We start from the raw sequence: 11,529 nt of genomic DNA, 5'->3' as shown, positions 1-11,529 counted from the left end.
CACTGCTGAACTATTGATATTGCTCCAAACCTCCTGAAACATGGGACACAAATGACAGCCTTGTCAGCTCTGCAATTTTTTGTGAAGCTTGGTATCCTTCTTAAATCCCAGCTGCAGAAACCAAGAGATTACATCACTGTCCTAGTTTATCACTATTAAAACCAAATGTGTCATTTCTGGCCCTCAGCATGCTTGAAAAATGCCTGAAAACGTGTCATGAAATAATTCTCCATGGTCAGTATCCAGAAGGCAATACAAGAACCAAAAAAGTTTATTTAAAAAAACCCCCATGATTTGAAGCCAGCCTTGTAACTTTTGGTGCTTGGTTCATGACTTTGAATGCCTGAAGCGGGCAGTGTTAGGAGGAGACATAGCAAACGCCCAAGCAAACACATGCTGCTTCCCCAAGGATTGAAACAAACAAACAATCTCATTTGATTAACTCTGCTGGAAGTAATATTTTAAGGGGTAAAATGATTCCACAAAGATGACATGTTGGCATTTGAAATGAGATGAATATAGTGCCTGTAAAAGTGCAATAATCCTTAATAACTAACCCAAAAGAAGCATCATCCCCAGGGATAAGATGGTAATTCACTCTCCATATTTAATTTGTTTCTAAGCTGCTTTTGAAACAAGACTGTTAAATAGTAAGTTGGCTTGTGATCCTAGACTTGACTGCTGGACTTATTATAATCATGCCATTGATTCAGCATGCATTTCAAACTAAGTCACAGGATACAAAATCAGGTGGGCTAATTCCTTAAGCTGTTTAAGCAAAAGATTGTAAACAGGGGGTAAATTTAGAGATAGGAGTCTGTTTATAGCAAGCAACAGGGGAAAGAAAATACGTTGCCTTCACCAAGTGACTGCAGCTGACTCTTTGAACAGTCTTGTGTCTGAAGATTGTATTTCAAGACGTATCTATCCTTCATAAATGCATGGAAGTCTAGGATTTCAGTCCCCATTAAAGGAACAAGGGACGACAATGCGCTTAATTAGACTAAGTAGTTACTGAATCTCGTTAGTGAGATCTTGCAAAAAGAATGGAAAACTGGCTTATGACAAAACCACCCCAGCACTACTTCATCTCAAGTACTCACCCTGTTCAAAAAAATACAATAAAATACTTCAAGCATTTTGTTTTCTTTTCCTTAAAAAAAAAAAAAAAAAGATCAAGCACCTTCCATCTACGTTTCTGAACAGATCTTGCTGTGGTGGTTTTATTCATTTACCTACTGGGGCCAGAATCAGCGCGACAAATGCTGTCGGATTCACGTTTCAGCCATGTTACTGAAACCCTCTGAGAACAGATAAGGGTGTATCGACCACTTCAGGAACAGGAATGGGCAGATAATACAGGATGTACATGTTCTGCAAATGTCCTTTGCAGACAACCCTAAACTGGGTGATTTCTCTAATGATGCACCTTGGCTACATTTACAATACATTCTTGTGAAACAAAATATTAGGAATTATTGATTTTTAAGAAAAGGTAGTACTACGGGGAGCTAACACACAACAGCTACATAATGTTTGTCTTAAATGTGCATTGGGCAGAGTCCTTAAACTGCTCTTATTGCAAATATCCAAGGCCTGCTCTAAAAATCGTAACAGTCTGAACCTTTTAAATGCAAATTTGTCCTATTTATCTGGTCACAACCCAGTGAGTAGAATCCAATAACTCACCAGATTAAAGGATATACAGGATTATATAGCAGAAGGTAATTGCAATTAACTAATATCTGGATGGCATTTAATACACATATTGTATTATTCCAATGAGATAAGAGAGAATAATATTTACATTGCTATGAGCATTTTCTGTTTATAGAAATGGAATTTACTGTTCAGTAAGGTATGCAGGCGTTATATCAAGAATGAGATGAGACCATTTAAAGTCTTGTGAATTATTGATATAAATTCATTTTGTTTTGTTTCATGCACCAGCGCTTCTTGCAGTGGCACCAGAAGAGCAGTGCAGTTTATAACAGGGGAAAAAAAGAAGAGGAAAGAGCAAATGTGAAATGGTGTAATTTATTCACAATTGCTTTGAAATTCTATCCGAATTGTCTCATTATTATTCACGCAATAGAGGAATCGTCCAAAACATGACAGCATGGGTAAACAGATGCAGAGCTTGGAAAATAGGTAATCTGACTGAAGTATTCATGGCCATTATTAAACAAATGTTATATTGCTTTTGGGTAAATCTGGCGATTTTATTTAATTTGACATTGTTTTCAAGATAGCAAGATAATACTGTTCATTTCTAATGCTCTGAAATGAACAAAACAGGTGAGAAATGATGCCACATGGAATTATAATGTTTCAACAGTAGCTGGTTAGTTAAACTTCCAGAGAGTTTCATGAAGAATCTGCATACACTTATTAATGGATTTTTTACATACAATATCAATGCTTAGAGTGTAGCGGTCCTGTTAAAATCTGCTTTCACTGAGTCACTATGCAAGGAGAGATTGTTCTACGACGAAAAATCTTGGATGAGTATTTGTTTGAGACTAAACAGTAAAACTGAAAGAAAATTCACAGATTTAGTATAGGAATGGTAGATAAGACTATGAAAGCTAATATTTTGAAATTGCCTAAAAACTGCAATAAATTTTGCTGCCTACTGAAATTATTAAGCCAACAATAAACAGGAAGAATGGAGTATCAAAACCTCATTGCATAGTGTGTCATCATTCTTTAATGAGGCATTCCTTCAACCTTTTACCTCTATAACACCTTTGGTGATCTTACATTATGTACCTGTAAGATATTCAATGTTCTCTTTTAGAGACCAAGCCTATAGGAAGTATGAAATCTTAGGAATGTACTGTGTTAGGTAATGATGCCAGAATTAAGCGTCGAAAAGCTTGGTTCAGGTTCAGAAGACGATTTTGAATGAATAGCTATAACTTCTACTAATTTATTTCAGAAGGGACTTCTCATATATACCCTCAAATATTTAAGACGCTTTGTACTATTACTCAGGAATCCATATCTTCTCAAAGTGCTTTTTTGTTTTCACTTGAAGGCAGCATGGACTTAAAACAATACTGCAGGGAATGTACCGTTCCATAAAGCACATAAGGATGGCAGGATCCAGGAGACACAAGGCATAGAAAATTGTCAAAAATGATTAGATGGTACAACACATACTGCTCTTGAGTCATAAGTTCCATTTATGGTCACTTCTACTTCCAATAGATAGGATATTAAAAAAGGCAATAAAAATGAAGTTACATGAATAAACTTCCAGAAATGAGTGGAGTTCCACCAGTGATCGTCTCTGCGCTGGTAGAGGTAGAAGAATGGGGGTGTTATGAACAGGGCAGCAGTCACTACAACAAATGAGCCTCAATGCGGAGCCAGTGGAGTCCTTGGCGAACGTAACGAACCAGATTGGTCATACTGCTGTGTTGTGTTAAGGGTCCCATCACTGAGTCCAGGTCTACAAAGAATTCTGCAATACACAAGAAACAGAAGTCATTGTTTCAGGCAATGGTACAGAAACCCATGTATTACCATGATTTCCCACTCAGTAGCAGCAATGTAATTAGTGAGTTCTCAAGACGTTGCACACATGAGCACACGGTCAGTAGGAAACAATTTAAACAAAGGCAACAATATATTTAAACAGACCAAATTAGATTATCCATGCTGGAATTCAACCACAACATGGTATGAGTGGTTGCCAGTAGTCTTCCTTTAGCTCTGATGATCTGCACTTTCAGTTTTTTGAGCCTAGGTTTGCTGACTGCATGATTTAAATAGCTGCGATGAATGGTGGCATTTCCTTTTCCGTGCTGTACCCTCTGGTTCTGACATGAAGAGCTAGTCTGGATCTTGCAGAAGACCTTGCTTGCTTTTTTTCCCCACCCTCCAGTTTCTATTACTGCCCTTGCAGCAGTTTTGGCCCTCTGCTCATCCTGCTCATGCTGCAGGCCTCAGAGGATGTATGTGGGGTGGGAGGGGAGAAGGAAAAGGAGAGAGGGAACACAGCTGGAAAATAGTATCTAGGAGATGGAAACCTGTAAGGGGAAAGACAAGATGGGTAAGGTCACTGGGATCCGGTGTTGGGAAGGGTTAACAGGAGATGCCTAAACAGAGAGCCATAGTTAGGAAGCAACACACCAGTTTACTTTATGCCATGTGTTAGATGGTCTCTGGGTGAAAGACTAATCCTGCTAGGGGCAACAGACCTTTCCTAATTGCTTTTAATGGAGAACTGGATTGTGTCCTCGATTCTCTCACAGCTTGTCTTTTAGCTCACTGGGGCACAGGCATTCCCACATACACAACACTTACACTATATTTAGGCAAGTGGGAGCCTGCTCTCAGTTAAAAGCCCCTCAGAGCTCAGATAACAACCAACCATCACAATAACCGGTGGCTGAGCCCTTACATTCTCACAGTATCTAAAAACCAGTGCGCGGCACTCAGCCAGCTAACGCTGTATTGGCTGCTGTTCGGGAGAGCAGATGCTGGGCACAAAATCATTATCAGTACTTTCTTCAGCAAGTAAGTGCTGCTTTAAGGTCTTCTAGCCAAGTATTGACAGCCTGACCCTGGTCAGCTTGGGAGCTACAGCAGTATCACAGCACAAAGTGATTTGGCTGGAGGCAAGCATAAGGAAAGCTTAGGGCTATCACCAGTTGCGTTAAGATGCTGCAGCCAGCGGTTACTTTTAATCTTCCTTCCTCTGTCTTTTATTCCCCTCCTCCAGTGTAAAATCAATACATTTAGAAGTGAAATAATGTACTGTCTTGCTTGCATTCTAGAGATCTCATCCTAGGCCTAAATAAATAATAACTTTAAACACTGAGAATTCACCTTAAAGCCTAATTTCAGTCTAATATTTCTTGAAAAAGCTACAAGCACTGAAGCCGCTTTTATTAGATTTATATATGAAAGAACAGGCCTTTGTCACTACTGAGCTGATAGTTTTCTACTGTAGAGAAAAAGTGCTGCTATCTTTGGAAGCCTAAAAAAATTATCTGATTTTGTAAAGTCAGCTGTGAGTTTGATGTTATAAATAGTGAACGACTCTCTAGGTGATCCAACACAAACCAGCCCATGGGTTGGCTTTGGGAAGTCTGCAGGTCAGCCTGGCCTGCTACGGATGCAGAGTTTATGACAAACTCCATCTATTCTCCCACACACTCTAAATTCTACCGACCAGGGGAAATTGAACCAGAGGTACATGTTCCTGCTTTCCTTTTCAAACCAGATCAGCTTGGCGGGTCACAGTTCTGCTGTTCTGGCTGTTCTGCCTCTTGCTATGCCTTTTTATTTTAATGGCACATCTTTTGTCAGGCTGACAAGAAAGGCTTCTGTCTCCTGCTCTGAGCCAGCTGGACATGAGTCAAGTCCAAACTGGGAGCGTGTGGGCATACTTAGAGGAGCACAAAACTTAAGCTGACAGCCGTGGACAAGGGGAGGCTGCAGAGCTCCTGCAACGTGGAAGAAATCTCTTGTGTCTGCATGGGCATGACCGGAGAAACATCTATGACAGCAGTAAGACCCAGATGTAAAGGCTATTAGACATTACAATGATGGGGCCACATTTTTATACGCATCTCTATTAGCTCATCAGGGACATGTTCTTGGGCAAGACACCCCCTGTGATTCAGAAGACAACAGAAACAATGAGAGCTGACCACAAAAAAGGAAAAAAAAAGAGAAAGAAAAAAGTGACTGGCTCTGTTTTTTTTTTAAAGAAAATTATTTTTTAACTTAAACATGGGTTTCTTTGCGGGTTTGTGTTTCTTTGCTTGTTTTTGAGACCATTCTTGTTTCAAGGAGGGGGGACAAAATCTCATTTTTTATGGTGCACTGACTGCCCAAACCTCTGAGAGAAAAGCCAAGAGATCTGTCCTTTACCTGGGACTCAAGGCAGAGTCTGGGCTTTGCACCCATCTGTTTGCTGTCAGAGGGCATTTCTGAACTCACAGTCCACACGCCGGTGTACCGGAGCTTGGGCACTGCAGCGGCCGGCCCAGCTGGCAAAGGTGGATTAGAGATAGCTATGGGGAAAAGGATGAGTCCTGTCCCAGCCAGCAAGATGTAGGTGTTGTGAATTAATTGTGAGGTGCAGATGACATCTACTAAAATAATTACAGCTAGGTTTCATGAAACGTTGTAACATTTCTCATGTCAAAGTGTCTTAAATATAACCTTCTGTAAATGGAATCCATCAAGTGATATGAGGAAGACCTGCAGAATACCACAGCAGTCCTTATATACATTTTTGTTACACCATGAATTTTTCAAGCTGCAGTTTAATTGTGTTTAAGCATGCAACTTTAAATTGAGTATTTAATTAGAAATGAGGTATCTTTCCAGACAAAATGTAAAGACAGAACTCTATAGCATGTATGAAACTCTGATCTCTCTCCAATGGTTTATAAACTTGAATGAAATTTGAAGTAACACGAACTTTCCATTCCCTGTAACATGGCTGCAGTTTGTGAAACAAGATATGAAAGAACAGGCACAACCGCAGACATCTTGCTCATGTGAGAAACCCTTATTCATGCATCCAGTCCCACTAAAGTCAAAGGGACTGCTCATCTGAATAAAGATTATTCCTATATGGCTTTGCAGAATTGGGTTTATTTGATCACAAACCAAAAAGAGAACAAAGAATAGTGTAGGGGGGAAAATGCAGAAAGAGAGACAGCAGGTTTTTTCCTCATCCAGCTCTAGGACTGATAACAGCAGTGGCTGGGTACATTTTCTGTCTGCTGGCTGAATGCCTGAGCTATTTTGATTCAATACCAAGTAGAACATTTAACAACTCCACAACACACAGGGCTAATTACAAGATTATCGCCATCTCTTTCTCCTATCAGAGCATCCTTCTGCATTCCCACTGTAACATTCTGCAGTACATTTGACAGGGAATCACTTTAACATTTTGTGAAAATGGATGCAGCTATGGAAAAATTCCAAAACGACTGCACTGCTACTGAATTAACCAATGCGAACAAAGACACGAAGCAGTGGGGAGGACTGGACAGAACTTCTATTATTGTTCCTCATCCAGGGACAGATCATTATGACCCACCATTCAGACATAAAACTCTATAAATCTCAAGCTTAGTTTCTCTAAATCAGTGGAAATTTGCCACTGACATTAATGGGAGTAAGATCAAACTGCATACAGCGAGCACATTTGTCAGGAAAAGTCAGCCATCTGAAAATCGCAGTATAATTTAAGAGAATGAGCCAATTCACGATGAGAATATTTCCTAGTTAGGCTCTGTACCTCTAGTGTCAAAGAAAGCTTTGTCAATGATTTGTGTAAGCCCAAAGCTGGAATCTGAATAATTACATTATCACGGGCAAGTTCACAGCTGGCCAACAATGGGCCAAATTTGTCCTGTAGTTACATCTCAGCCACTCCACTATACTCGACATAAGCCAGTCACAAACTGGTTGCCAAAACTCCTTTGAAACGACTGTGGTAAAGACTTACATTTTGTTGTTAGGAATAAACAAGCAGATTTGCAATCCAACCATAGGAGAGTCAAGGTCATGGCTTTCAGTGGACATCTCCTAATCGGACTCCCTGCATAAACATAAAATCTAATGTTTGCTTATTATCCTAGCTAGCATTTTAATAGTCTTAAACCGGTTGACAGAGCAGTATGAAAATAACCTCGGTGCTCTACGAGAAGCTGAAACTGTGAACAAATTTGCAGACTCAAAAGCTCTCATCACTTGGGGCTCATGTTCGCTAAATTATTTGCCAGCTGCTCTGATAACCCCATGTTCAGCGTGTGTTACATATCCCCCCCCGGTGCTTGACAAGAGAAGATACGCATTGGCTACAGTGACCAGCAAGCAGATTTGGTCTGTTTGCTCAAGCTGTCACAGTTGTGCTCTTAGATGCGGTGGTTCTGGGTCCAATTCCCAGCAACATCTATGAGAACAGAAAGAAAGCTAAAGCTGTTGAGCCAAAGGGGATAAGGAAGAAGCCGAGCAGGGCACCTTTGTTCTCCTTAGTCAGCTTGTCAGCCATGTCCCAGTGCTCGTAGCTCCGCAGGACGTTGTTGGTGATGTTGACGTGGCTGGCAGCCATGTGGTGGATGCGCTGAGGGATGGTGATGGTCCCCGCCAAGGAGGAGCTGGCAGTGCCCCCGCTGCTTCCAGCAGAGCTGACAGGGGATGGGCTCAGGGACATGGGCGATGGCGTTTCTGTGCTCCTGTGAGAGGAAAAGGGAGAGTGAGTCCCCGTCACACACGCCACTTCATTGCCATTCTAAATGCACTTGAAAAATGAACTCTGCACCCCAGTCAGGGGAGAATGTGCAGTAGTATCTCCTGGTTTTATGAGAAAGGAGAGCTTATAAACTGGGAATGACTGAAAATAAAAAAGGATTTAATTCTCCCTACAAATGAACCTGTTATTTAAAAAAAAAAAATCTATCATAAAAATAGAGCAATCTTTCAGAGAAAGAAGTATCTCATAGCTGTAATGATTTTTTTACCTGCTGCCAGAATCTGCAATGGCAGTTAGAAAACACTCAATGTGCAATATTGGCTTATTATCAAAGCATTTTGTGGAAATCACAATGACAGTTTGCTCCAAATACAGTCACCACAATAAGTAAAGTGCAACTCTTAAGAGCACCCTGCAGAGCAGTATTAGGAGCTGAGGGTACTGTAGGATTATGAATATCTCTACAGGATTCTTTAAGACTGGCTATGGAGATTTGTTTCTAATTGCCTACAGTTCTTCCACACAGTTTTGTACAGAGCAGTGTTTTAAGTTACCTACTTAGTGCAGCACTAATGTTCTAATATAGATTTTCCTTTAATTCTAACACCAGCAATTAGGAATCACCTGCTGACTGCAGGCAGTGCAGAGGTCAGCACAGCAAGCCCATGTTTAGAGCTGTGCAGCACTGAACGCTCACATAATTCTCTTTGAAAATCTGTTTCAGTGAACAAGATTAAGGATTCCAAAAATCTCTTCTCTTGCCCCTGCTTGGAACCACTTACCTAAAGAAGTGCATATGATTTGTTGTGGAATACACTTGAAACGCAGGGCCGAGACACTCCAGGCGCTCTCTGCATGAAGCAAAGACACCAAAACTCTCCGGACGGGGATGTTGCAACCCCTCTTTTGACAAGCGGCTACTGATGCCTCATGCTGTGCGACAGCAAGCTCGCTCAGGCTCAATGGGACCGATCCAAACCCCAGGATAGAAAGGCTCCTCCTCTTGGCTTTACCAGCCATGGTCAGTGGTCCTGAACATGAAGCGTGGGCACAGACCTGCTGTGCTGATACCTTGCAGGTGCTGTAGGACAGGCTGGCACCACGGCACAGCCTTGGGCTGAAAGGCATTTATGGCAACAGCTTTTGCTGCAGATTTTCCAGCAGTGCCCTGCTACTGCCTGTGCTCAGCAACAGGATCCTGTGATACATTCCTTTTCCAGAGCTAGACACCACGTTAATTCAGCAGCTAGTAGCTTTTTACACAGCTTATGTGTTATAGTTTAAGCATATCCTACGGCACAAACGTTTTAAGTCTCAAAACATCCTGGTTACTTGACACGCCACAGTGTCTTTAATGCACAGAAGAGCTGAACTATACTAGATTAGGACTGGGAGCAGTTAAAAATCATAAGTATCTGAGGAGACCAGGAGTATTTTGTTAGAGCCACTTACAACAAGCTGACGCACTTCTGCCAAATAAAGCACATTGTTCATTGGATTTGCCCTGTTGTGCACAGCCATTATTGCTGTGGTGAGTCTATTAAATCTCTCTATTTTGTGCTTTCTGTCGCTAGAGGTGGGAAACATTTCTGTAATGAAACCAGGGAAAATTTGTTTCATTGCCAGCCTGGAACTCAGGCCAACTTTGCAGAGGTTCACAACCCTTTCAAACAAAAGTGGCCAGAAATTCCAGTAAGCCAAGCTGAGATTTTTGATGGTCTGTGATCCCAAGCAGGCTACACTTCATGGCAATGGATATGTTTTGCTTTGTTCAGAAAAGATTTAAAAATAGCCTGCTGTCTCCCCATTCTGAACTAGGCTGCTGATCTGTCTCCAGTGGTGCCATACCCTGATGGTGTTTGGTCTCTCCTCTGTGGTGTGTGACTTCTCTTCCCATCTGGTACAAATTTGCAGGGGAATGAGAGGAAACTGTAGAGTGAGTAGCCCTGGGAAAGGCAGTGCCAGTGGCAGCATGAGGCCCGTGACAATCCTCGGGGCCACCTGAGATACAAGGCAACCCTGAGCCAGCTGGAGAGCTTTTCTTCTGAGACTCCAGACAGAGGGGACAGAAGACCTGAGTGTGGACCGTGGCCTTTGTGTGTTGGGTCACAGGTGTCATAGTAACACCATTATAACAAGGCCTTGTGATATTCAGTTATTCTTACATGTCAAGTGCTTCCTTCTCTGAATAAAAGACAGACGTGCACTTTCAGAGCTTTCTTTCCTTATCTCCAAAGTTAGTGGGAAGAGACTGATCAGCTGGGTGTTGTGTTTGAAGTGATGCTGACCCAAATGCTGGGTTTCTGCTGCCTGTCTTGTGGCCGGACAAGAATTTTCTCCTCCAGTCAAAACCCACTGATTCTAAATCCTGGGCCCCTAATCATCTCCTTTAAATAGCATGGGAGATGCCATCGCCTGCAGAGCACACACTTCATAGGGGTCTATTATAGGACAGGAATAAAAGGATAACTTCCGCTCCATGAAATTTTTAGGTATAAGCCACTTCTTAAGGAACAGAAGAGCTGTAATGCTTCAGAGGTCTATTTTGGCACTAAAACTTTATGTAATCCTTACTGAATTTTTATTGCAATACATGGTTTCACTAACATTTAAATGCCTTGAAAAACTGGCACATATTGAATAATATAATTTAGTAGTTATTTTTCCAGTGTTAAAATATCTTTTTAATCTTTATTTAAAGTGATTTTGTATTTCATAAATTTGTGTTACAATCTATCATTAAATATCGATCTACGGACACAAAATCAAAATAATTTTGTATATTTGGTGTGTGTGTGGATACAAATATACATACACCAAAATATTTTGAATTATCTAAGACAATATTTTCCTTGAAGCAAAATGTTGGAATTTTTGGTTTTGCACTGATTCAGAACAAAGTCTGTTTGAAAACTTGAATTCTTTGCATGCTAAACTTCAACCCCTTCTACAGTTTTATTACTTTGTTTCCCTAGTGTGTCTGATAGTAATCTCTTCTTATGAAACACCAGGAAGAGACCATTAACAATAACAATTTTCACCTAGAATTCAGCCTACTCAAATGAAGAAGGAAAGAAAGGTAAAGTCTTTCTCCTCTGTTTTAGCTGTATCTGTATGCGTGGCCAGGAGAAAGGAGCAGGACAAATGTGTGTCAGGTGGCAATAGACATTGCAAGATAAAGGCGATTTTGCAGCAGCAATGCACCTTCATTGAACAGCAGATCATAATTGCATTACCGTGACTCCGTATCTGAGGCGAGGGTGTTTTAATGTTAGTATAAAGCCACTGATAAGTGG

At 41.0% G+C, this 11,529-nt stretch overlaps 1 protein-coding gene across 4 annotated transcripts in view; it reads right to left on the bottom strand.

Moving 5' to 3' along the window:
* Positions 1 to 235: 235 nt before the first annotated feature.
* Positions 236 to 11,529, bottom strand: part of AFF2 (ALF transcription elongation factor 2) — a 341,788-nt gene continuing 330,494 nt past the window's right edge. For 2 of the 4 annotated variants that reach the window (XM_064463179.1, XM_064463180.1), the window contains exons 20-21: positions 8,002 to 8,216; positions 236 to 3,469 (exon numbers count right to left, since the gene is read on the bottom strand). In XM_064463179.1, coding sequence (XP_064319249.1) covers positions 3,348 to 3,469; positions 8,002 to 8,216 — 337 coding nt within the window. In that variant the 3' untranslated portion in view covers positions 236 to 3,347. Of the gene's footprint in view, positions 3,470 to 7,400; positions 7,580 to 8,001; positions 8,217 to 11,529 lie in introns of those variants that run through there. The other 2 variants (XM_064463177.1, XM_064463178.1) reach the window with 1 other exon arrangement.

The sequence above is a fragment of the Phalacrocorax carbo genome, chromosome 11, assembly GCF_963921805.1.
Source record: "Phalacrocorax carbo chromosome 11, bPhaCar2.1, whole genome shotgun sequence".
In the NCBI taxonomy this organism is placed as follows: Eukaryota; Metazoa; Chordata; class Aves; order Suliformes; family Phalacrocoracidae; genus Phalacrocorax; species Phalacrocorax carbo.
The sequence above is the reverse complement of the archived record's forward strand: the minus strand, read 5'-3'. Positions and strand labels throughout refer to the sequence as shown.